Source organism: Hoplias malabaricus, chromosome 17 (assembly GCF_029633855.1).
Source record: "Hoplias malabaricus isolate fHopMal1 chromosome 17, fHopMal1.hap1, whole genome shotgun sequence".
Classification (NCBI taxonomy): Eukaryota; Metazoa; Chordata; class Actinopteri; order Characiformes; family Erythrinidae; genus Hoplias; species Hoplias malabaricus.
The window spans coordinates 6,429,366-6,455,552 of record NC_089816.1 but is presented as its reverse complement, the minus strand read 5'-3'; the positions used below and the strand labels follow the sequence as shown (position 1 = coordinate 6,455,552).

Below are 26,187 nucleotides of genomic sequence, written 5' to 3'. Positions count from 1 at the left end.
CTTTCTCTTTCCAGAGCACACAGCATCTATAATTTGAAAAAAACAAAAATCAAATTTGATTGGTCGGACCTCAGGACACTTTTCTACTTTTTATTAGATCGGCCCCAGAGAAGGCGACAGTTTCTGGATCCTATCCGTACAAGGTTTCTTCTCTGCATTAGTTTTGCATTTTGGGGAGTGTTGAACAAATTGAACAGTGAATGTGTGTTTACAGATGATGGTTTTAGGAAGTGTTTCTGAGCCCATGCAGTGATTTCCACAACAAAAACGTATCTGTCTTTAATTAAAAGCCACTTCAGGGCAGAAGATAACAGCTTGCTAATATTGGCTTTGGGCTTTGTCCCTTGCCTATAGAGATTTCTCCAGATTCTCTGCTTTTATTAATGCTATTAACTGTTTTATATGAAGGAAAATCTCAGGTCCTTTGCTTTTTCAGTTTATTCTTGAACAGTTTAATTTTTATTGCCCGTGTAGTCCTTCAGTGATGAACCCTTCCCTATCTTCACTTCTGAAATATTCAGCCTCTCTGAGATGCTCTTTTTGAAACACATCGTGCCAATCAACCTACAGGGGTTGGACAATGAAACTGAAACACCTGTCACTGTAGTGTGGGAGGTGTCATGGCTAAATTGGAGCAGCCTGGTGGCCAATCTTCATTAACTGCACATTGCACCAGTAAGACCATGGGCATCCAATGGTTCAAACATTGTGTCCTGAAGGCGGTGCCGTGTATCAGGACGACAATGCACCAATACACACAGTGAGACTGGTGAAAGATTGGTTTGATGAACATGAAAAAGTGAAGTTGAACATCTCCCATGGCCTGCACAGTCAAGAGATCTAAATATTATTGAGCCACTTTGGGGTGTTTTGGAGGAGCGAGTCAGGAAACGTTTTTCTCCACCAGCATCACGTAGAGACCTGGCCATTATCCTGCAAGAAGAATGGCTTCAAATCCCTCTGACCACTGTGCAGGACTTGTATATGTCATTCCCAAGACGAACTGACGCTGTATCGGCCGCAAAAGGAGGCCCTACACCATACTAATAAATTACTGTGGTCTAAAACCAGGTGTTTCACTTTCATTGTCCAACCCCTGTATTTTTGCAGGCTTACACAAATTTATCAGCCTTTTTTTTGTCCTGTCCCATCCTTTTTGAAACATGTTGCTAGCAATTTCAAATTCAAAATGGGCACGTATTTTTTCAAAAAAACAATAACATTTATATTTATAAATATAGGTTTATCTGATTTTCACATCATAATTGTGTTTTATTTAAACTGTGCACAGCATCCCAACCTTGTTTAGAAGTGGGGTTTGTTAAAGCTTGCATGTTTGTTTGGTCATACAAAGATCAGGAGCATGGTCAAGTTACAGCACTTGAAAAGAAGTCCATTATATTCAAAATAGCAAAATGTTTTCTGTTACCTTTAGAACCTACGCAGTTCTGAGCAATAAACACAATTACACAAAGCGACAGAAAACACTGGTTATTTTCAGGAACATGTATAGCTTTAAAAATATTAATATCTGCCTAAACATGCCAACAAGAAAAACTGTATTTTGACAGCACTTTATGACACTATCACAGTATGTATTTCAGGGCCCCAGGGTGTGTTATGGCAGGGGTTCCCATGTTTGGGACAAATGACCCCAAATGGACATTCTAAATGTTCTACTATACCAAGCCCACTTTTTTAAATTCCAAGGGGTACCAGGTTAACTAATTCTGACCTTTTCCTGTTACTGTGTGTGATCAATATAATACTTTTAAAGAAATGTTTAAGTGAAAATAATCCTAAATATACATTTCTGTTTCAGCACTTGAGTTGTTGACGGTTGATCAATCTAAATTTGGCGCACACAGACCACGCCTGAAACGCCTGAAACAGAGCTTGAGACAAGGGAGGTGAACTTGGAGGAGGTTGAGGAGAAGGTTGGACAGTTGGAGGTAACATGATAATAATAATACTGATGATGTGCAATTATTTGTCATTGTACAATGTGTCTTCTGCATTTAACCCATCGGTGGCAGTGAACACACACACACACACACACACACACACACACACCCAGGGCGGTGGGCAGCTATTCTCGGTGCCCGTGAAGCCGTTGTGGGTTCAGTGCTTTGCTCAAGGGCACTTCAACTGTGGATGTACCTGCCAGTCTTGGAGATTGAACCGGCAACCTTCCGGCTGCCCACAGAGTAACAGGGTTGTGGTGAGATGCAAAGCTTTAATCACAAGAAACACAAAGGAAAGAGGAGGGCTTGTAATGTATAGTAGGAGAAGCTTTGTGCGTGGTCATTATGGGTGAGCCATCTCTTAACTCCATTTAATGTACAGCTTTATATATATCTCTTAAGCATTAAACATGTTCATTAACTGTCTGTAACCATTTTATCCTGTTCAGGGCTACAATGGGTCTGGAGCCTGCCCAGGATCACAGGGTGCAAGGCAGGTACACACACCTGACAGGGTGCCAATCCATCACAGGGCACCTCACACTCACGGCTATAGACGTTTTTGAATAACCAATCCACACAGACATAGGGCGTCCAAATCAAATTCCTCACAGACAGTGAACCGAGGCAGGTTTTGAACCCACAAACAATTTAATAAAACAAACTGCGATTGAGTTTGTTTCCCCCATGGTCTTATTTGTAAATTGGGTGACGGCTCATGTCATAACCCCTAGTCTGGGATCTCTTCTTAACCTAACTTCCATTCCAAAAGGTAATGTATATTTATGCACCACACAGCATGCACCAGACCACATTTCATCTCAAATTCGACATAAAAAAATCAGCTTTAAATACAATCTCCACCACACAAAGGTATGATCAAGGCATTATTTGTAAATCATCACTGGAATTCATGGTGATGAATGTTCTACCCAATGGGTTACAAAGAAAGTGTCCAAGTCGAGTGTTACCCAGAGTGCAACTGTTTCAGCGAGTGTTCTTTTTAGGCACAGTGTACATACACAACGTCACCTTTGAATAAAAGGGCCTTACAGTTTCCGACCATTTCCTCATGAATAAACACACAGGTAATCCTGCGCAGTCAGCTTTTAGAAAGAAGCTCTCTGCTCAAGCAATTAAGTAGAAACCCGATGGATTAATGGTCTGTTGCAGCAGCAGAGCACCCTTTTCAGCTCATGGACCATTCTTCATTGTTCTGATGAAGATAAACAAAATGTAATTTTCAATGTATTTCTAACTGTTTAAAACATACTGGTGAAAAATGAGATATACGTCCATATCTATAATATAATAAACGTTATAAGATATCAGGCTTTGTGACAAATGTGGCAGTTCATCCATCTCTTATCAAATCAACAGGACTCTTCTTAGTTTTCTCAAGTTTATCCCCAGTTTGCTGCAGTAACAGCTTCTTCTTTTCTGGGAAGGCTTTAGCCTGTATATTGGAATGTCGCTATGAATATTTGATGTTGTCAGACACACAAACATCACTGAGGTCTGGGGCTGATGTTAGATGATTAGTTTTGGCTCAGAAAAGCCACACATCCCAAAAAGTACTGAATGGAGTGCTATCACTCCAGAGAATACAGTTCCATTCCTCCAATGCTCAATTCTGGATGGCTTTATATACCACTAGCTGACACTTGGTGTCCTGCATGGTGACTTCAGGCTCCCTTGGCTGCTCCAGAGCATTTCTTGTCATGCTTTTTCAATGTGATCATAAACAGTCTATGTGTACAACTTAATATTCAGTAAAACTTTAGAATACGTGTACATAATTCATGATATTAGGACAGTAATAAGCCTTACTATATGGTTAGTCAATGTCACAATTAATAACTAAGTAATGATAATAAACAAGACCTAGCATAACTAGCATTTTGTAGCATCAAAAAATAATGTTTGTTCTGGTTTCTTTCAATACACAATGATTAATTGTGACTTTACTTAATCATCTAGTAATGCCTATTACTGTCTTATTACTTCAATCTTCTTAAGTACCGTTAATAAGTGTTACTGAATATTTCTTCTACATGAAGAGTGCATTAAAGGATAAGCGGAGAAGATTAAAAAAGCAAACCTTTTTCACCTTAACCTGCAGAGCTAAGTTTCCTTCTCTATGGTCATGGCTGGGTTGCTGGTGCCTATTCAGGTGGCAAGAAAAAGATGCAAAAAATGAACCAAAAGCCCAAACACCCTGTAATCACTGGCCTTCTCACTATATTGTACACTCTGTAGAAAACATTAAACCGCAATTCATTACAATTCATTCCATTTAAATTTTGTAATATACCCACAGAATATAGTAATTTATCTGAAATGGGAACTGCTTTGTGTATGCAGTCATAAGAACATCAGTCAGCCTGCAAACAGTACTAACAAGGCAGTTTATTGTATCACGCTACTAAACACACGGTCATGAGGCTTGAGAGAACAAAACATACTCTGTTTTAATAGAAAAGCTACCCTCATGTATCCCTGGACAGGGACCTAGCTTGCCTTGTGACCCACAATATTGTTTGATTAATATATTTGTATTCTAGCTTTTAATATTACAGTTTAACATAATAACAGCAAATATAAAGATCACTGTGTATTTTTATATATGGCAGTGACAACAATTGGATTATTCCATTGGTCACTCACCTTGTCTGTCTTTCCCCTCTTTCCCCTCGCTGTCTGTCCATGTCTGTCCATTATTCAGCAGTCGGCTCTGTGACTCTCTCAGAGGTTTAGCAGGAAACTGATGGATTTCTCCATCACTAATATTCAACAAAGAAACTATATTAGTCTAGAAATGTCATAAAAGCAAGAGGGTGTATATAAGATCAAACAATAATGTCTGCAAATATGTCTTTAAAGGAGATTTTTCTATATATAAAGTAAAATTCACATGAGCTGCTTTGTTGTCCCTACATGTACTAGTTTATTCTCTGTCACGCCCTCCTCCTGTCATGCCTGTTTTTTTCCCACCATGTGCTCTCTCTGCTTCCTGGTATCGGTCATTGTTTTGTTTTGTGTGGTTCCCATTCCAAGTCGTGTTGTTTCGTGTTGTTCTACTTTCTGGTCAGTTGTTCCTTGTTTTCGTTGCCTCATTTCTTGTTGTTATTTCGAGTCCTTTCATTTATCCAGTCGTCGTGTTTGCTCTCAAGTTCGTTTGTGTTTGTTTTTTTATATTCCTTAATTAATAAAATCACAGTGATTTAGCGTTTGCGTCCGCCTCCGTCAGTCCGCCATCCGTGAATCGTAACAGAATGACCGATCACCTAAAGGACGCAGCTAACACGGCCATGTCACCAGACAAAGCCATTAAAATAGCAGAGGACTTACTGGCCACGAGGGTGGGTAATTGCCCTGATATTGTGCTATCTTTACTGGAAATGCCTGCAGAATGTGAAGGAGGTCCCAACTGTAAAGATTTTACACTGCAGTGCAAGAGTACTTTGAATATTTGACTTGTCCTACTCCTCCGGACTTTATCCTGGTCATGTTTGTTAAATCTCTCCTTGGAGGAGAGGCATTACGGTGGGCAGAAAGTGTAATTAAGGAAAAGGTGCAGGATCTTACCCTGGAGATTATTATTTTTTTGAACTCTTAGAGGAAAGATTCTCCCCTTCTGCTTCCGAGGATTACCCCCTCAGGTCCGGGGAAATTTTTGGAGGGGGGTTGAGGGTAGGGGCTGTTAGCCTCCTTGTCCTTTACCCTCGTTATCCGTTTCAGGTGTGTCTCGTCTGTTGATGTATTTAAGTCCCCTTGTGTCACTTCCTGGTATCGGTCATTGTTTTGTTTTGTGTGGTTCCCATTCCGTTTCGTGTTGTTCTACTTTCTGGTCAGTTGTTCCTTGTTTTCGTTGCCTCATTTCTTGTTGTTAATTTGAGTCCTTTCATTCATCCAGTCGTCGTGTTTGCTCTCAAGTTCGTTTGTGTTTGTTTTGTTATATTCCTTAATTAATAAAATCACTGTTTTAGCGTTTGCGTCCACCATCCGTGAATCGTAACATTCTTCATAGAGCAGGTCCCCAAAATCTCAAGTATATGCTTTAGATAAACTCCATATCTTAAAGCAATTGTAAAACCACATATTTTGTATTGTATGTGTTAACGTTCTGTGATGAAGCTTTTAGGGGAATTGTATGATTCAGATATGTTGCTCAACACCACCGTAAACAATTCTAATGTGACAGTTTTCTCTTTAGCAAGCATTTCAAATTTAACTTCTCTGGATCACTGAGTTTACATTTTAATTATTACTTAATTTGAAAATGAGTTAAATTCCCCATTAAATGTCTAAACTGAAAACTGAAGTGAAATGTATTATAAGTGAGAGGGACCTTTTGTCAGCAGCAGGTCCAGTTGGTGAAGATGGTTGTTCAGGGTCAATGTTGACCAGGCAGGCAGGGAAGGAGCAGCCATCACCCTGACTAACATCATAGAAACACAGAAACATAGGAAAAACACACAAACAAAATCTAAGCACAAACACGTTTCATGCTGAACAAACCAGTATGTAAAGTAGTGGTATTATGATGTACAAATGTCTTCTAAAAGTTTTAGATCCATCCATCCATCCATTATCTGTAAGCGCTTATCCAGTTCAGAGTCGCGGTGGGTCCAGAGGAATACCTGGAATCATTGGGCGCAAGGCGGGAATACACCCTGGAGGGGGCACCAGTCCTTCACAGGGCAACACACACACATTCACTCACACCTACGGACACTTTTGAGCCGCCAATCCACCTACTAACGTGTGTTTTTGGACTGTGGGAGGACACAGGGAGAACACACCACACTCCTCACAGACAGTCACCCGGAGGAAACCCACGCAGACACAGGGAAAACACACCACACTCCTCACAGTCACCCGGAGGAAACCCACGCAGACACGGAGAACACACCACACTCCTCACAGACAGTCACCCGGAGGAAACCCACGCAGACACAGGGAGAACACACCACACTCCTCACAGACAGTCACCCGGAGGAAACCCACGCAGACACAGGGAGAACACACCACACTCCTCACAGACAGTCACCCGGAGGACACCCGCGCAGACACAGGGAGAACACATCACACTCCTCACAGACAGTCACCCGGAGGAAACCCACGCAGACACAGGGAAAACACACCACACTCCTCACAGACAGTCACCCGGAGGAAACCCACGCAGACACAGGGAGAACACACCACACTCCTCACAGACAGTCACCCGGAGGAAACACACGCACACAGGGAGAACACACCACGGTTCTGTACTGAACTGGTGTCCATCCAATAAAAGTTGAAATAAAAATCATGAAGGCAGTCAGACTAACTTGAATTTTATTCTAGCCTGAGTCTGAGGAAACTAGGAAACCCTTGGTTTGTGGAGTCTGAGATATTTGCAAATAACCTGGTAAGTACATTATGACTCTCCAGCTGAAAGCTGTACTTAATTGGTTACATGGCAACAACATGAAACTCTGCCTCTTCAACAAAGCTCTCTCTGGTATATAGATTTGCTGAGCAATTTCCAGGAATATCTAGAAAAATACATGAAATACCTGGAAAAAATTGGAAGAAGCCAGTATTTTTTTTCGTCCCCAAAAACTTGACAGAAGTTCTTTCTGACTCCAAGGCTGAAGCCATTCTTATCGGTTCCATGGCTGAAGGCAGGTGCACGGAAGACCTCTGAGAGGAAAAACGGTTTTGGAAAGAAAATATTAAAATATACTTTTCTCATGCTGTCAAGAGGCTAAATTGTCTAAGACATGCAATGTTAGAAAACAGAAATCACAGTAGTTAGACAGTTGTCCAGGAGACAGACTAACCTAACTGGCCAAGTTCTATCTTGGTGGGTAAGATGGCCATCCCTCTTTCCCTATTTATTTAGCGCAATGCTAATCAGTTTGCTAACATTAGCTAACATAACAGAATTTGTCCAGTCAGTGTTCCACACATCTTTCATTTTTGAATGGCTTTACGTGTCTCAAAGAAAGATTAGTAGCACTTTGTGATGGGGAGATTTAGCTAATAGGTGGAAACAGAAATTATTAAAACAGTCTCTTATCATTAATATGTTGCAACATAGAGTACAAGGCATTTAATATTCATCCGTTATTTTAATATACAATTTTCAGATGTTACGAAAGTACATACATACTGCACATATTCTAAAAAATTTCCTTTAACCCACTCACCCAGTGTGGATCTGTTTTTGCAGACCAGCCAACAATGGTAAGCAAAGAGTGACGCCAGACTGACAGAGAACATGGATGAGGCAAAAAACAGGAACATGATGTGGAACTTGGCTTGAGTGTCTGGCAGTCCATTCTGAGGGGAGTCGTATAAAAACACACAGAAATCCCAGTAAACACAGGACATCTGTATATCACTTACAGTCAGCTGCTGTGAATTTGCGGGGGCAATATGACGGTTTTATTGATATCATTATAAAATAAGTAACCATACTTTTCTGAGTTAGACCTATTATGGAACACTTGGAGATATCTGAAGTTAGGGAACAGCTCCATGTAATTTATTTTACCAAATTTCATTTTTTTTTCTTAAAAACTGTCTAAAGTAGAAGAGCTCTATACAATGAATGGTGAAAATATCCTTAAGTAACACAATGTTATTTTTTAGATGCAAAGCACGTCATGGAACTGACTTGTAGCACACCCGCTCGACCACTCGCTCACTCACACTTAACAAGGAGCACCATTCAGTGATTCACATCAGTGGCACTGCATCATATTGGCCATATTGCTCCCTCTCACTGTGGATGAGAACATTTTTTTTTTTTGCTAATAGTAAAGCACTAATTAAGAGATAAAAACTACATTAAAGCTTTAAAGCCATTAACAAAATGATCTAAATTTACTGCCATGCAATTTCTTTTCACACTAAACTTAAAATACTCTGCATATTAAGCCATTACAGTAGTCTATTGGAAGCAAACTGAGTTCAGTATCAGTGACTAACTCCTACCCAGTATTCTTTCAGACGCTCGTGAGTTTTACCATCAACCTTGAGAAATGAAAAGACACTGAGGATGAAAAACAAACAAACACACTCCAGAAGTGTTGGAGATTACTAATATCTGCTAATATTATTATTTTGTAAATTATTATTATATTTTAGAAGTTTTCCTAACATAAGGAAGCTTTCAGAAGTCGGCATCTAGAAAGTCTCTATATGTGAAGCGGCAGGCTTATTTGAACTGCGATCATCACATTAACTAAGTCTACCCAGACAAGTGAAGATCTTAATGATAAATTATTCATACTTACAGTCCAGAATTTAATGAAGTATTGCAAGTCTGTGGCAGTGATGAAGAGGCAATACAGCAATGAATACGCAAGAAAAAGTGTAAAATACTTGTAGTTGGAGAAGCCTACACAGTTGTTCACCCTGTCAGAAAACACGAAACACAAGCGTTGTAAAGGATGTTGACATCTTCATAACATTTTATGTTAAACATGTTATATTTGTGCTGATCATTCATGTATTTAGACATACTGTCACCAAAAAACACACCATTTCAACTGTGGTAAAAGAAATATCAAGGTCAATCCTTAAAAAATAAAATAAAATAAAGAAATGTAGAGTGAAGCAACATCCTTTCACACAAGTGCACTGCATGATGCAATTAAGCATTTAACATCCTCCCAGGCTCTGTGGCTTGTATAGAACAGGGTCAGTGACCAAAGTGTTATCTTGTGCATTTAGATTGATGGGAAAGACTTCAGCATGGAACACTTTGGAAGATCTTTTGGCCGTCACTTTCAGTACATTTCCAGAGACTTCATAGAGGATTGCGGAGAATCTATGCCATGGCACAAGGGTAACTGTTCTGGCACGATGATCCAACAGCTTACTAAGTCACTTTTCATTGGTTTTTCCTATAAATAAATTTGCCAACCAATTATACTTTGAACTAAAATGGAATCTTTGCAGGTGGTGGCCATAGTTAACGTATTTTTATGACATGCATATTTTCTTCTAGATATTTATTTGTCTGCTTTTCGTTTTTCTTGCTGGCATGTACCATGGACAGTGGTGATCCATCTTCAAGATGCACCTGTGAAAAGGTAAGGAGAAATGCAGTTGAACTCTTACACAAGCAACATTTACACATGGCTCTGCAAAAGTGCTTCCAACGTGCGTTACTCAAAAGGAAGTCTTACTTATCGCACACTGAACAGTGATGACATCGGTCAGGTTTCACCAGGTTGCACCTCTCACAGTAGCGAATAGCTGAGAAGAGATATTTCATATTTTGGTATTTTTTTAAAAAAACATAGTATTATTCATTTATTATTTATTTTAGTCAAAGACTAAAAATAAAATTTGAAAAATCATAAATTCTTAATAGCTGCATCACAGTTCTGCTTTTAAAAAATAGCTAATGTACAGCCAAATGTTTACATTCATTGATTATGAGGAAGTCAGGAGTTGAACTGAAGGCCTAACGCTCTATATTTAACCTTATAAACTGACAGGGAACCTGTAATGTTTCTTAGAGATTGGCTGTAAACAAGAATATTTTGTGACACTTGCTTACCTCCAGACGTAGTCTGAGTGTAAATGGGTAAATCCTTGGCTATTCTCCTCAGAATCTCCTGCCGAGATTCCCCTCGATCCTCCCGCTCCAACAGCTCTTTGTCAGAGTGTGACAGGTGGAACTGAGTAGAGCAGACATAAAGCACAATGCTCTGAATTCTATACGTCTGATTACCATGGTTCATATTGACACCTGAACAAAACCATTATCCAAAAACTCCAACATGTTCATTTCATACAGATTTTACTTTAACAAATCTAACATACTGAAACTGAACTGGAACAGAACTGTTGTTATACAACCACTGTGTTCAGCATGTGGCCAAATTGTGCACTGTCCTCATCCGACATTTAATTTGAAAAAAAAGCATCAGTAAACTTATAGTTTCTAATCTTCCACGAAGGTTTTATACTAGATATTGGAACGTATCTGTGAGGACTTTATTGCATACAGCAATGTGGTCATACACAAATGCTGGATGCTTACTTCTTGATCGCAGGCACCACTCCAAATTATCCCAGAGATCGCAGTTCTGCTGCTCCACAGCCCAATGCTATGATTATATGCCTCTAATCAATGCATGGCTGCTCAAATTGATCAGCAAGGCCACATTCTTCTTTAAATAGTTGTTAATCTTTATTGAATTTCAGGTGTTACTTGTCGGGGCGGCACGGTGGCGCAGCAGGTAGTGTCAGTCAAAAAGCTCCAGGGGCCTGGAGGTTGTGGGTTCGATTCCCGCTCCGGGTGACTGTCTGTGAGGAGTTGGTGTGTTTTCCCAGTGTCCGCGTGGGTTTCCTCCGGGTGCTCCGGTTTCCTCTCACAGTCCAAAAACACACATTGGTAGGTGGATAGGCGACTCAAAAGTGTCCGTAGGTGTGAGTGTGTGAGTGAATGTGTGTGTGTCTGTGTTGCCCTGTGAAGGACTGGTGCCCCCTCCAGGGTGTATTCCTCCCTTGCGCCCAATGATTCCAGGTAGGCTCTGGACCCACCACGACCATGAACTGGATAAGGGTTACAGATAATGAATGAATGAATGAGGTGTTACTTGTAGTCCAGAAGTCTGGGTGTGTGCTATTGTAAGCAGGTCAGTAAAACCACAGTTACTGTTATTATTTTTTGATGCACACCCTATTATAAATAATCATCTAATAATCATCATAAGATCAATACATACATGACCCCAGAACTGATAGAAATGTATTTCCTACCTCTTTGAGTGGGTTCATAGGCTTGGTGAAGATGGTTTGCCAATACGCCCAAACAAACATGATGAAGAACACATGATACACCAGGAGGTAAACTACTGGAAAACACAAGACAATTATATAACAAACTAATCACTGCTAAAGGATAAATGAGTCAGAACAAGTATTTTATAACCTCAGAAATGTCCTTCGACAAATATCTTTCCAAAGCGTATAAAAACAAAAATACAAAACTAACACTGGTTATATATTATCAGATGAGATTAGGAGAATATTTCGGTGCAAAAGATATACTTACTTTTCTCTCCCAAGTTTTCAATAGTCTCTGTGTAAAACACCAAAAGAGAAAAGCAATAAAAAGGTAAGACTCACACCCAAATAAGCAGGGGTTCATTTTGCTATTCTTTGTGAAAGCTTGTCTAAAAGCTCCCAGCTCTGCCTCTTGTTCACATTTCAGTTCTGTGTGTCCAGCAGCTGTCGAAAATAACACTTTTGTTTTCTGCTGACCTCAATAGTGCTCTCATGAGAAAGGCATAAATATCAGCAGGTTTTGAAAGCTTGGATTCTTGCAGATTCTTCTCTATTTTCCATTCACAAACAAACAACTCATTTAAATATAACTGTCAAAGCTGCTAAATGAGCTCTATATGCAACTTATAAAAAAAAGAATTTATCCTAGAATCTGGGTGTTCAGAGGTTGGAAAGTGAATCAGTTGTTAGACACATCACTATTCCCTCTTTCTGCATCAATGCATAAAATCTCATAATCAGGTTTTTACTTAGAGTTTTTAAATGTAAAAACCATTTGCTCATGGAGCTCATCAACTCATGGAAATGTGTGCTGAATAGCCAAGAAAAAGGGTGTGTTCATACACATGCACTAGCACCCGTGGAATTACATCCATTTTTGACACTTCAGTAACTGTGAGAAGAAGTGGTAACCTGATCATTGTCTTAAAGTCAGCCATTATAAACTGAATTGTGGCAGCTGCACCTTAGGAAGGATTACTGAAGAAGTCACTGTAAAACGAATAAAAGGGAAAATATAAGGGAAATGTCTGTATGTGGGCGGCACGATGGTGCAGCATGGAGTGTCGCAGTCACACAGCTCCAGGGGCCTGGAGGTTGTGGGTTCGATTCCCGCTCCGGGTGACTGTCTGTGAGGAGTGTGGTGTGTTCTCCTTGTGTCTGCGTGGGTTTCCTCCGGGTGACTGTCTGTGAGGAGTGTGGTGTGTTCTCTCTGTGTCTGCGTGGGTTTCCTCCGGGTGACTGTCTGTGAGGAGTGTGGTGTGTTCTCTCTGTGTCTGCGTGGGTTTCCTCCGGGTGACTGTCTGTGAGGAGTGTGGTGTGTTCTCCCTGTGTCTGCGTGGGTTTCCTCCGGGTGACTGTCTGTGAGGAGTGTGGTGTGTTCTCCCTGTGTCTGCGTGGGTTTCCTCCGGGTGACTGTCTGTGAGGAGTGTGGTTTGTTCTCTCTGTGTCCGCGTGGGTTTCCTCCGGGTGACTGACTGTGAGGAGTGTGGTGTGTTCTCCCTGTGTCTGCGTGGGTTTCCTCTGGGTGCTCCGGTTTCCTCCCACAGTCCAAAAACACACGTTGGTAGGTGGATTGGCAACTCAAAAGTGTCCGTAGGTGTGAGTGTGTGACTGTGTGTGTTGCCCTGTGAAGGACTGGCGCCCCTTCCAGGGTGTATTCCTGCCTTGCACCCAGATATATATATATATTTCTGACATTCCTGGACAAACCAAAAGCCTATCTCTCACAGTCACAATTTGTCACTGTTCAGACAATATAATGCCTACATATTTTTATTCCTGCAGCTGATTTTGAACCATTTCGTCCTGTATGCAAAGAAAATGTCTCAGAAAACATCCAGTCAGTACGCAGAAGGTCAGTGAGCAGCAGATGGTTTGGTGTACAGTTGCAGTAATTGCTGATGCTGGAACCTACTCCACAGGGAAACAAGCTGCTGATCACACATTTAGAGCACCAGATCAGACCCTCAGACAGAGCTCTTTCAGTTCCTGGAGCTGCTAAGATATGGAGAAGCAGCAGTCAAGGTGAGCAGCGGTGTATTGACAAGCTAATTTGTCACACATTCTAAACACAGTGCAGAAGAGTGGGAATCTAGCACTGACGTATGACTCCACAACACACATCCGTTATCACCCCACTCTGTAATCCTGAATAACCGGGAAAATATCATTCCCACGCTATACATTAAACAGCAAAGGAGTGAACACTTAATGATCCAAAATTAAGTTTATGTGTAAATTTATCCGATTATTTTCACTAATTACATATTCAATTTTAATACTTTTCTTCCTCCTAGATTCCACCGTAGTTTGAATTGCCCACAAACTCTCAGGGTGTTTGGCTAATTTTTCATACTGCAGTGCATTTGTTACACTTTTGATACTCAATGTTCACTCTTAAAATGTCTGCTTTTTAAAGGATCTATTAGAGGAACATGTTAATGGTTTATTCGTCTAGAAACATTTGTAGACTAGTTTTTAGGAATGTAGTGAATATTTATTCACTGTGAAGCATATTTCAATATGTGCTTGAATAAACATGAACATTAAATGCATCTCCCAAATTAATGGTTACACTTAGGATCAAATTTTCTTGATAAATAACATGATTTTGGTTTAAATTTGATATTTTTATGACCATTCAGGCCATTTTATTTATTTAATTTATTTTTTCGCTGTTGTTACAGTGCATCAGATCATTTGAGCTCAGAGGTTTTAGTTCAAATATGTGCCTAATATTCAAATTCTCCTAATATCACATTTCTTTTGCACTTAATGCGTTCTTTATGATGGTTCAGCTGATTAACTGTTTATTATAAAACGAACTATAAATATACTTTGGTTTGATTTGGAATGAAAATGTATTAAACATAGTCTGCCTTGAATGTGTGAATGTGATTACTCACTGAGCCAGTGCCTACTTCTTTAAATTAAATCAAGATTTTTATCCTGATCTGTGCAGATGTTCTCTGTCAGGACTGGGTTGTGGTGCCTAAGTGGTTAAATCGGTGTGTGGGGCGAGCGATTGTACGAACAGAAATAGGTCAAGCAGAGATTGCTGGGGTTCACTTTGACAGCTAGGCAATGAGATTAGCTCTGAGACACATAATCAGCTGATAACACATTCATAACAAGCTCCGGATCTCTTGTGGGCCACATGCCATTTAACGGATGATTCAGCCATTACCTTCTGTTTGGTAGTAACACTCACAGAGAACATAGCACGAGATAAACAGGGTCATTTCACTGTTTGCTAACTGAGTTTGACAGGTTAGAGTGGACATAGTGGAGATTTTCAAAATGTAACATCCTCAGTCCATTGTTTAAAAGAACAGTTTCACGATTTTCCTCAGACCACTTTGTAGTATGTGACCGAAACAATATAGGTCTCACACATAGGGGCGGCCATGTTAAAAATGAAAGAATCATTGGAAATAAAATGACTGCTCCCTTAAACCTCAGGTCTGAAAGTGTGATGGTGTCCTACCTGTGTTGTGATGCAATGCTCTACCCACAGTGATATGATCCCGTTACCCTGTGATGGTTTGTAATGTTCTCTGGTGATTTGATTCTGTTTTTCCTAATTGTCTGTATCCTGTACCTGGGCCACTGCAGCTGTTCATAGACTTCCACAGAACCGTGCTGTTATGGAGCTTCGCTGACTGCAGATCAGCAAAAATGCTGCTATAACTCAGCAGCAACATCAGCACTGGTTCTGTGCTCTCTGCTCAAACACATCACTCACTGGAGCCTCTGGGGTCATCTCAGTTTAAGTGTGGGGCTCTGTCTTACTCTTTGAAATGGACTGAAACCATATTCAAAGGATAGACAGATGTGTAAACTGTAGGCTGATATTGGTCTGAACATCTGTCTGAGGGCGATATGTTCGAAGGGGGAGCCAAAACCTAAATGTCTGTAAAGCAGGCTTGGGACCATAAGGTCATTGGTTCAATCACCTGGAATGGGGGCTGGGAGAGTGAAGGAACAGCACTTTCGTCTCTCACAATATCCATAGCTGGGGTGCCCTTGAGCCAAGCACCTAAACCTTAACTACTTCTAGAGGTATGTGGGTGTTCACTGCTCCTGATCACTAGTGTGTGTGTGTGTTTGTGTGTGTGTTCACTGGCACAGATGGTTCATATTCATTATACTACTGTGCACTGACAACAAAAGAATGTTTCACATAAAGCAAATATATTGATACAAACATGATTATGATACAGTGCTACATCATTAATTGTCAGATTAACTAACTGGAGATGTATGTTAACTGCATTCTTGGAGCAAAATACTACGACTACAACAACTACTACTACTACTACTAATAATAATAAAAATCCCAGTAAACAATTAGCCGTTGATTCAACGTTGAAATAACGTAATGACTGCCGTCTAATCAACGTTCTCTTAAGGTTGAAAATGAAAGTTGAAAAGACGCCCAAACACAGACATCGAAAAGACGACTATTAGACGTATTTTGGACGTCCATTGACGTTATTAATTGGTCCCGAAATAAATTACTTGTATAACACGCATTTTGGACGTCCACTGACGTTATCGATTTGTCACCATTTAACTAACTTATTAAGATGGAATTTGGACGTCCATTGACGTTTAAAATATGTCGTTGACGGACAGACTACTTTTAGACCTATTTTGAATGTCCAGTGACTTTCCTTGTTTACTGGGATAATAGTAATGTAATCATATTATTGGTATTTATATGCAACCACCTGGACTTGAATGACCCAAGTTGACCCAAAATAACAATGAATGCTACTTTATTGGGAATAATCTCTTCCCAACACTTCCAAAAGGCTGCATGACACTACGTACTTATTTCATGACAAATTATGTGAACATACAAAAACAAAAATGAAGATAAATTTCAAAAAGCCTTAGTTCTCTAGGCTGATTTAGTCTGTTTCTCCCTAAAAAGTGTTATGGCAACGGGAGCACAATACATTATAATATAAATATAGGTCTGTGGTATTTGTCATGGAAAGTCTTTTGTAGGCAATGTATAGCCTTTTTGACAACTGCCTTAACCGCACATAAATAGCAGCACTCTAAAGGTTGACAGTGGTTATAGTTTTTATGTATGTTCTTGTCTTGAAGGGCTTATGCAGGCGCATTGTAGCCTTATAAAGGATGACCTACAGTGTGTTCCCCATAAATGTCTGTATTTAGCACTCTGACTCAACACTTTTAATGGTTTGTAACCTTGATAATCAGCTTCACCGTTAATAAACTCTCAGAGCTCATTCATAACCCAAGTCCACCAATGCCACTGCTAACCTTTAAACAAACAACTGCAAGAAATCCGCTCGCGTTTTTCCTCAGTGAAACCAAGTATGGCTTTTTACCATGTTTCCAGTCTCCTTCTCATGACAGTGACCATTCCACTGTCTCCTTCCACACACAGTTCAAGTTCACTCACGCACGCACGCACACACACACACACTCACGCAGACAGACAGACACACACACACACACCAACACAAACAGCTGTGTTGACTCTCACCGATGCAAAGCTGAACGACATAAGCGTAGTAAGACCACGCGACGATGAGGCAGATGAAGAGCACAGGGATCCAGTACAGAACTCTCCGGCAGTCCTTCCTGATGTTCCGCGAGCCCGACGGCGCCATGTTCTCGCCTATCTGCTGACCAAAACGTGGCCAAAACAAACAAACAAACAAAACCAAGCCAGCTCAGTGAAGCTCGCGCCAATGAGTCAGCTCATCAACGCTGGTAAATTGAGCTGCGCGTGCAGTGCTGATGCTGCTCCATGACCCGCGCGCTCTCGCTCGCGCACTGATCCCCACTACTGTGTGTGTGCGTGTGTGTGTGTGTGTGTGTGTGGTGCAGCGCGCTGGCCACGCCCCTTTCTCACCAGGTTGCCATGACGCTCATTAAGCCCAGCGTACATAAACCGCTCCACAGCAACGGATTTACTCTATACAATTTTGCTCTAATTTACTCCTTAATTACTCATCTACATTCTACTAAACTCGGCTCGCTACTCTAACATACATTGTACTACTCTGCTCTATTATGCCGTACTATGCTGTACTTTCATTTCTATTATAATCTGTTCAATGTTAATGTTGTTCTCCTCTGCCCTGATACTCTATTTTGCTAAACGAAACTCCACATACTCTATTCTAATACTCTGCTCTGTGCTACTATACAATATTGCACGTCATTCCATCTGCTCTACGGTATTTTGCTTTGCTTTGCTAAACTCTACAGCTAGATATCTACTACATTCTACAATATTTTGTTCTACGCTGTTATTCTATACTCTATTGTCTACAATATTCATCTACGATATACTATACTTCCCAGTAAACAATTGGCCGTTGATTCAACGTTGAAATAACGTAATGACTGCCGTCTAATCAACGTTCTCTTAAGGTTGAAAATGAAAGTTGAAAAGACGTCCAAACACAGACATTGAAAAGACGACTATTAGACGTATTTTGGACGTCCATTGACGTTTAAAATATGTCCTTGACGGACAGACTACTTTTAGACCTATTTTGAACGTCCAGGGACGTTCCTTGTTTACTGGGTTTGCTCTACACTATACTCTTCTACAGAACACGTTATGAAATATAGTTTATTAGAAAAACCTACATATTATTTTACAATTATTTACAAACAAAATTTAATACTACGTTTTATATAAATTGTTACAAAATGCCATAGCATATTATCATATAGTATAAAACTACTATATTATACTATATTAAGAAAGCATAAAAGTATATAATGTTGTGAAATGTGTCATTTTGAGCATATCCATGACATATGATAATAAAATTCTGCAACAACAGAATAAAATTTAAACAAATAAACTGAAGGTGAAGGATTGAAATGGAACTAAGGGAACGTTCATGTAAATTAAGAATTTGTCAAGTAGTTTTACAAAATAGTAATAGAGGTTCTCCATTACCTAAATTAATTAAAATATAATTATTTACTGCTATTCTGGAAGGGCGGCACGGTGGCGCAGCAGGTAGTGTCGCAGTCACACAGCTCCAGGGGCCTCCAGGGAGACTGTCTGTGAGGAGTGTGGTGTGTTCTCCCCGTGTCTGTGTGGGTTTCCTCCGGGTGCTCCGGTTTCCTCCCACAGTCCAAAAGCACACGTTGGTAGGTGAATTGGCGACTCAAAAGTGTCCGTAGGGGTGAGTGAATGTGTGTGCGTGTGTGTGTGTGTCTGTGTTGCCCTGTGAAGGACTGGCGCCCCCTCCAGGGTGTATTCCCACCTTGCGCCCAATGATTCCAGGTAGACTCTGGACCCACCGCGACTCTGAACTGGATAAGGGTTACAGACAATGAATGAATGAATGCTATTCTGGAACACAGCTTTACTATGGCACTATTTGGTTAGAAACTTTCATTTATATAGTAAAACTTGAAGTCAATGTGTTTTTTCTTATCCTCCTCTGTTGGTGCAGTTGCTGGTTCCTGTGATTTAATTCAGTTTTAAAAGCAGTATTATTACCTTACAATAACATTTACAATGCTACAATGACCTGTAATAGGGAGAATAGAGTCTCTAATGTTGCTCAGAACTGCAGAAACAGCCATATGTAACACCCCCCGCAACTGTAGGGGGAGCCCAGGAGCTAAAATACCAGGTCTTACTTAGTGATTCTTTAAGAAAACGTTTTTAGAATCACGTTTTTCATGATTGGCTGGTACAGTGGGTGTATAAGAGCTCTGAGTTACAATATATTGTATAAAATATGGAATACAAACACTGTCCAATTTGTAATATGATTAGGATTGAGTTTAGCTTCTTCATCGCAGACAGGTGATCAGTTTACCAAAACTTATGCTTGAGTATTTTATATTTGGTACATGCTTTACATATTAAAATGTTGTAACAGAAAAAATAGTCAATAAATGCGTCTACACATTTAGTACCATTTATTTCGGTTAATCATTTTAAAATTTCTTTTTTGTATTTATTTAGTTTAAAAACTCAACACATTCTGTAAGTCTTTATTTTTTTTATTGGAATTACAGCTTTAATCGGCTGAATTAGGCTGGGTGTAACAGCATACTGTAATTAAATACAACTAAATTATTACACATTTCATGAACACCACATACAATAATGTGACCACACGGCCTACAACACATATATGGCTTTTTTGAGTTTGTCCTTTACCAAAGACAACAATACTTAGGCCAAATGTGTGTGAGATGCCTTGCACTAATGATTCAATATTACTTACACAATCATAAATTAAACTATCCAAATGTATTCTTCTGTGCCTTTTGCACATTAATCTGTACTAGATACATTGTAAACATGGTCAAATAATTGGTGGAGCACAAAGTGATATGAATGTGATGCTTCATCACATGTGAGTTAATAGTAATGAATGAATTGCTTTATATTTGTGGTTAAAATGAGTTCTCCTTTAATTACATTCTACACATTTCAAATTAAAAGTCCATATTCAGGCTGAATTCTATAAAATACAATTAAAAACATGTAACGGGGATTTAAAGTGATAAACTCGTCCAACACAAACACTGATTTTTCTATGTAGAGCACATTGAGATCTATTCACCCGATCATGTTTTTAAGCCTAGTGTAAGCTGATCTGGCCAGTGGCTCAGAGAAAGTATGTTAGCAATGTGCTCACTGCATGTTTAAGATTATGAGGCTTAAAACACGTAGAGAAGCAAACAGTACAACGTTGTGCTACTAAGTGGCAGCAGTGTAGATACAAATGCAAATTTCTCACATTTTAATAACAGGAAAAACATAATTTCTGTTATATATAATATTAAGATATATTATTATTATAGAAGATAAAGACATAGAAAGGCGTAAACATATGACTGAAAATGTAAACATACTGAATATATTCTATCAAAGTAACACATTTTTTCTTCTACAGTGTAAGCCGGTAAAGATTTGCCCAAGGAAGTATTTTTTGATATATTTGATATATTAAAGACATCATATTCTATATTTGCTTTGAATTTTTGTTTTCCACTGAGACCTACTTATGGTGTTTGGGTGCTTTTTTTCTACGAAAAACAGTCATACTTCATTTTCACCTGCTTACTTTCCAACCTCTCTTTAAACTGGATCCATTTATACTGGGTGTCCTCTGCTCAGTAGCCCAGACTGAAACACTCCTTATAATTTCAGTGAGAATGGGTGGAGCTAAAGTGCTTAACACTGGATATGCAATAGTTAAGTCACTCACTAGTATTATTTCAGTATTCCATTATATGGGCCCTTTTAATAAATCAATATATCTATGCAGCGTATATATCTATATATCATATCATATATCAGTACCAGTCAAATGCTTGGACACGCCCACTCAGGGAGGGTTTCCTTTGTTTTGGGCCATCCTCCACATATTGTGAATGTGCAGTACCAGTCAAAATTTCTCATTCAATGGTTTTTCTTTGTTTTTCATTATTTTCTACATTGTAAATGAATATGGAAGACATTAAAACTATGAAGGAACAGATATGGAATTATGTAGTAAACAAAAAAGTGTTAAACAAAGCAGAACATGTTTGATACTTTAGATTCTTCAAAGTAGCCACCTTTTGCTTTGAAGACAGCTTTGCACACTCTCTGCGTTCTCTCAGTCAGCTTCATGAGGTCGTCACCTGGAATGGTTTTCAGTGAACAGCTGTGGCCTCGTCAAGAGTTAATTTTTAGAACTGCTCACCTTCTTAATGTGTTTGAGACCTTAACTTGGGTTGTACAGAGGTAGGGGCTGGTACACAGTTCTATACAGTGATATAGCCCTATCCCACCAATGACTAATGAGGAGACTTTTGATGATGAGGCTTTTGACTGGTACTATACATATATATATATAGTGGGTTCGATTCCCGCTTTGGGTGACTGTCTGTGAGGAGTTGGTGTGTTCTCCCTGTGTCTGCGTGGGTTTCCTCCGGGTGCTCCGGTTTCCTCCCACAGTCCAAAAACACACGTTTCAGGTGGATTGGCGACTCAAAAGTGTCCGTAGGTGTGAGTGTGTGAGTGAATGTGTGTGTGTGTGTTGCCCTGTGAAGGACTGGCGCCCCCTCCAGGGTGTATTCCCGCCTTGCGCCCAATGATTCCAGGTAGGCTCTGGACCCACCGCGACCCTGAACTGGATAAGGGTTACAGATAATAAATGAATGAATATATATATATATATATATATATACACACACACTATTTAAAATTATTGTTAAAGGACGAATAGCTCCAGACATGAAGGAGTAAGACTGTATAGAAAAGTGTAAGATATTTATGAATGTAGCTTTCATTAAGGGATTTACCTGAATTATGTTGACGTTGCTGTCATTTACAAAACATTTAATTTATAAAATAATTCATATGTATTTGATTATTAAAACATATGCTATTATATATATATATATATATATATATATATATATTTTTTTTTTTTTTTTTTTTAATATTTATTTTATATATTAATTAATTTATTTTAATCATTGCACTTGAAGGTGTTTAAAGGGCTCTGCGCACTGAAAATGTCACACTGAAATAGCATTAGGCTTAAGGCCAGGAGGTAGTATAATAATCTAATCCAATGGCTTAAAGATCTTAACACACACATCAGTAACATCATTGCATGGGGTAGTCTGACTGAAGGCGCTTATCTGACAAGTTTAGTCCTCAGACTAATGGCTATGGTTCTAATTAACAAGTAAGAAAGAATACTATATAGTGGTACATTATTGGTACAAGATTAAAGAGGAAAAATGACAGAGAAATCCAGAAATATCACAATAAATACGCTAAAAATCTTAGAAATAAATAACTTATACTAATACAGAAAGCCATGCTGCTCAGTACTATATTCCATATACTACATACAAGTCATTCTACCGTTACAGGTCTAAATAATTATTCATTTACCCATGAAAATAAGCTCAGAATACGAATAAATTAGAATAAACAACAGGAAAGTGATGACTTAGGGTTCTTTTGTTCTATTTTTAAATTAACCAACAAAATCTATGTTAAAGATTTTTTAAAATCACGTTGTGCTTAAAATAATGAAGTATAGGATTTATATGAAAAATAATATTTAAATTCACATTAAACTAAAGATTGAGTAGGTGATATATCTTTTTATATATTTCTAAAATCCCAGTAGCAAATAAAATACTCTGATTATATTCCTTTTATAGATAGGCCACAGGACTGTATGAATGGCTTACCAGCCTGTCTACTACATCACCCTCAGAGCTGCTCTGATCACCCTGCCCTCATGCACACACACACACACACACACTGCACACATGGGCAGGGACTGAAGAGACATACAGAGGGAGAAAAGAAGGATGGAGGGAGAAGGCTTTCAAACAAAAAGAGGCTAGATGAACCCAGAGGGTGAACCAGGGTGAACATCATTGTAGCTGTTGGGTGTTTTCTTACATGTGATCAAGACATGAGGTAGGAGGACATAGTTTAAAGGCAAGTCATTGTGTTTCTCTCTTTGTGTGTTACTTATCACACTGGGTGCATGTTTGGGTTTTAGACGACTGGCTTTGGAACGAATGCTGAATGTAGGGGGTGGGGTATTTCCAGTTAGAATTTTTCAAAATGTGGCTTATACTGATTTCTACGAAATCACCTACTCCAGTTTAAATAAATAAAATGTCAAATTAATTATTGTTAAGTTAATTTAGAAAAAAACATTGGCTTCTATTGAAGGTTTTTTCCTAGTCCTATAGAATGACTCTTTTGGAGATACATGTTTGTCTATGCACAATATACTTTTAATAGTAAAACTAGCCCTAAGATTGTTTTAATGAATTAATTACAGAAACATAAACTAACGTTTAAAAACACTTGAATCCTTTATCTTAATTATTTTCTTATGGTTATCAAAAAGGTTCAGTAAGTTGATTTTTCTTGTAAAATTTCGGATAAATCTGGCTAAATTCTGATGACATCAGTAAATTTGGGTTAAGGTTAGGTTTCAACATATAAAGTGACTTTGAAATTAAAGGGCCTGTGAACTGTGGCTGAATCAAAAATGGCTCCCTATTATATTAATGAGCAATTATTTGTAATTGTACAACATACAACTAAACGTGTCTTCCGCATTTAACCCATTTGTGGCAATGAACACACACACAATAGCACTAGGGGCTGTGAACACACATCCAGAGCAGCAGGCAGCCATCCCCGACGCCCAGGGAGCGTTTAGGGGTTCAGTGCCTTGCTCAAGGGCACTTAAGCCATGGGTGTTCCTGCCTGTCCTGGGGATCAAACCAGCAACATTCTGGTACTTAGCCCGGTCCTCTAACCATTAGGCCAAGGCTGCCCCAATCGTTGTGACTGATGTAGTGCACCACATAGTGAAAAGGGAGCCTTTTGGGATTCAGCCTATATTTTAGAAAAGCTCTGGTTTTTGTGATATTGTTAGTGGTGTTTCAACTTCTCTAATCTTGTTTAATACAACAGTATATTTATCCTACAATTACACCACAACTGTTCAATAAGGCTTATAAATGAATGTAGATGAATAAAGATAGTAACTAGTTTCTTTCTTGAAGCTCGGCTGTAAGAATCCGGCTGGTGTCTAGTATCTGATGATCATCCACGGCATTAATATTACAGTGCAAAACGATACTGAACCTTCGGTCAAATCACACTGCGTCAAAGCCAAACATTGTGTTCTGTGCTTAAAAATAATTCAAATAAAAATATAATAGCAGTAAAGTTCTCCAACCAATATTGGGATTTCATTGGGGCAGAAAACAAAGAGCGACTCCAATTCCACTGGGAATAGCTAAGAAACATGTAGTAACAATTTTTAGCCCAGTTTAGGCTTACAAAATCCTAAACATTTCCTAGAGTATTGACCTATTTTGCAGACAGCTCCTTCTTCATGCAGGCCTTAAAGGAAGTGAACCTCTCCTCACCTCGATATCCCTAGGGTTTGGGAAGAAACAAAGAGAGAAAAAAAATCAGTCACATTGTGGGACAGAATGGAATTATTTCACAATTACAGATTTACAAATTCTGCACATAAAAGTCTCCCTATCCGAAACTTCAACACCTAGCATGAGATATATACAGGGGTTGGACAATGAAACTGAAACCACAGTAATTTATTAGTATGGTGTAGGGCCTCCTTTTGCGGCCAATACAGCGTCAGTTCGTCTTGGGAATGACATACACAAGTCCTGCACAGTGGTCAGAGGGATTTGAAGCCATTCTTCTTGCAGGATAGTGGCCAGGTCTCTACGTGATGCTGGTGGAGGAAAACGTTTCCTGACTCGCTCCTCCAAAACACCCCAAAGTGGCTCAATAATATTTAGATCTGGTGACTGTGCAGGCCATGGGAGATGTTCAACTTCACTTTCATGTTCATCAAACCAATCTTTCACCAGTCTTGCTGTGTGTATTGGTGCATTGTCGTCCTGATACACGGCACCGCCTTCAGGACACAATGTTTGAACCATTGGATGCACATCGTCCTCCAGAATGGTTTGGTAGTCCTTGGCAGTGACGCGCCCATCTAGCACAAGGGAATGCCATGATATGGCAGCCCAAACCATCACTGATCCATCCCCATGCTTCACTCTGGGCATGCAACAGTCTGGTGGTATGCTTCTTTGGGGCTTCTCCACACCGTAACTCTCCCGGATGTGGGGAGAACAGTAAAGGTGGACTCATCAGAGAACAATACGTTTCACATTGTCCACAGCCCAAGATTTGTGCTCCTTGCACCATTGAAACCGACGTTTGGCGTTGGCATGAGAGACCAAAGGTTTGGCTACAGCAGCCCGGCTGTGTATACTGACCCCGTGGAGCTCCCGATGGACAGTTCTGGTGGAAACAGGAGAGTCGAGGTGCACATTTAATTCTGCTGTGATTTGGGCAGCCGTGGTTTTATGTTTTTTGGATACAATCCGGGTCAGCACCCGAACATCCCTTTCAGACAGCGTCCTCCTGCGTCCACAGTGAATCCTGTTGGATGTGTTTGGTCCTTCTTGGTGGTATTCTGACGTTACTCTGGATACAGTGGCTCTTGATACATCACAAAGACTTGCTGTCTTGGTCACAGATGCGCCAGCAAGACGTGCACCAACAATTTGTCCTCTTTTGAACTCTGGTATGTCACTCACACTGTTGTGTGCATTGCAATATTTTGAGCAAAACTGTGCTCTTACCCTCTGCTAATTGAACCTTCATACTCTGCTCTTACTGCTGCAATGTGCAATTAATGAAGATTGGCCACCAGGCTGCTCCAATTTAGCCATGAATCCTCCCACACTACAATGACAGGTGTTTCACTTTCATTGTCCAACCCCTGTATATATATATATATATATATATATATATATATATATATATATATATATATAGATAGATAGATAGATAGATAGATAGATAGAT

General features: G+C 39.5%; 2 protein-coding genes across 3 annotated transcripts in view; both read right to left on the bottom strand.

The window, feature by feature from the left end:
- Positions 1-948: 948 nt before the first annotated feature.
- On the bottom strand, positions 949-17,584 carry zdhhc2 (zinc finger DHHC-type palmitoyltransferase 2). Of its 2 annotated transcripts, none has more exons than XM_066649074.1 (13): positions 17,287-17,584; positions 12,031-12,057; positions 11,736-11,830; positions 10,528-10,648; positions 10,151-10,220; positions 10,012-10,044; positions 9,254-9,374; positions 8,162-8,294; positions 7,526-7,652; positions 6,316-6,405; positions 4,632-4,747; positions 4,066-4,129; positions 949-3,180 (listed from the first exon to the last, which is right to left on the bottom strand). In XM_066649074.1, the coding sequence occupies exons 1-12, from the start codon at positions 17,411-17,413 to the stop codon at positions 4,089-4,091; spliced, it is 1,101 nt and encodes a 366-aa protein (XP_066505171.1). In that variant the 5' UTR covers positions 17,414-17,584; the 3' UTR covers positions 949-3,180; positions 4,066-4,088. The 2 variants fall into 2 exon arrangements, with proteins under 2 accessions (XP_066505171.1, XP_066505172.1); XM_066649075.1 differs by having other exon boundaries at positions 4,075-4,129.
- Positions 17,585-22,269: 4,685 nt separating this feature from the next.
- The window catches only part of micu3b (mitochondrial calcium uptake family, member 3b), a 30,840-nt gene continuing 26,922 nt past the window's right edge, over positions 22,270-26,187 (bottom strand). Inside the window, exon 12 of the mRNA XM_066649734.1 lies at positions 22,270-24,717. Coding sequence (XP_066505831.1) covers positions 24,649-24,717 — 69 coding nt within the window. The 3' untranslated portion in view covers positions 22,270-24,648. The remainder of the gene's footprint in view (positions 24,718-26,187) is intronic.

Excerpts from the sequence above, each read along its gene's own strand:
- zdhhc2 (XM_066649074.1), bottom strand. The coding sequence starts at position 17,413 with ATGGCGCCGTCGGGCTCGCGGAACATCAGGAAGGACTGCCGGAGAGTT. Across the intron at positions 10,045-10,150 it reads CACTGTTCAGTGTGCGATAA|GTGCATCTTGAAGATGGATC; the intron begins GTAAGACTTCCT and ends ACCTTTTCACAG. Across the intron at positions 9,375-10,011 it reads ATGGATCACCACTGTCCATG|GGTGAACAACTGTGTAGGCT; the intron begins GTACATGCCAGC and ends GTTTTCTGACAG.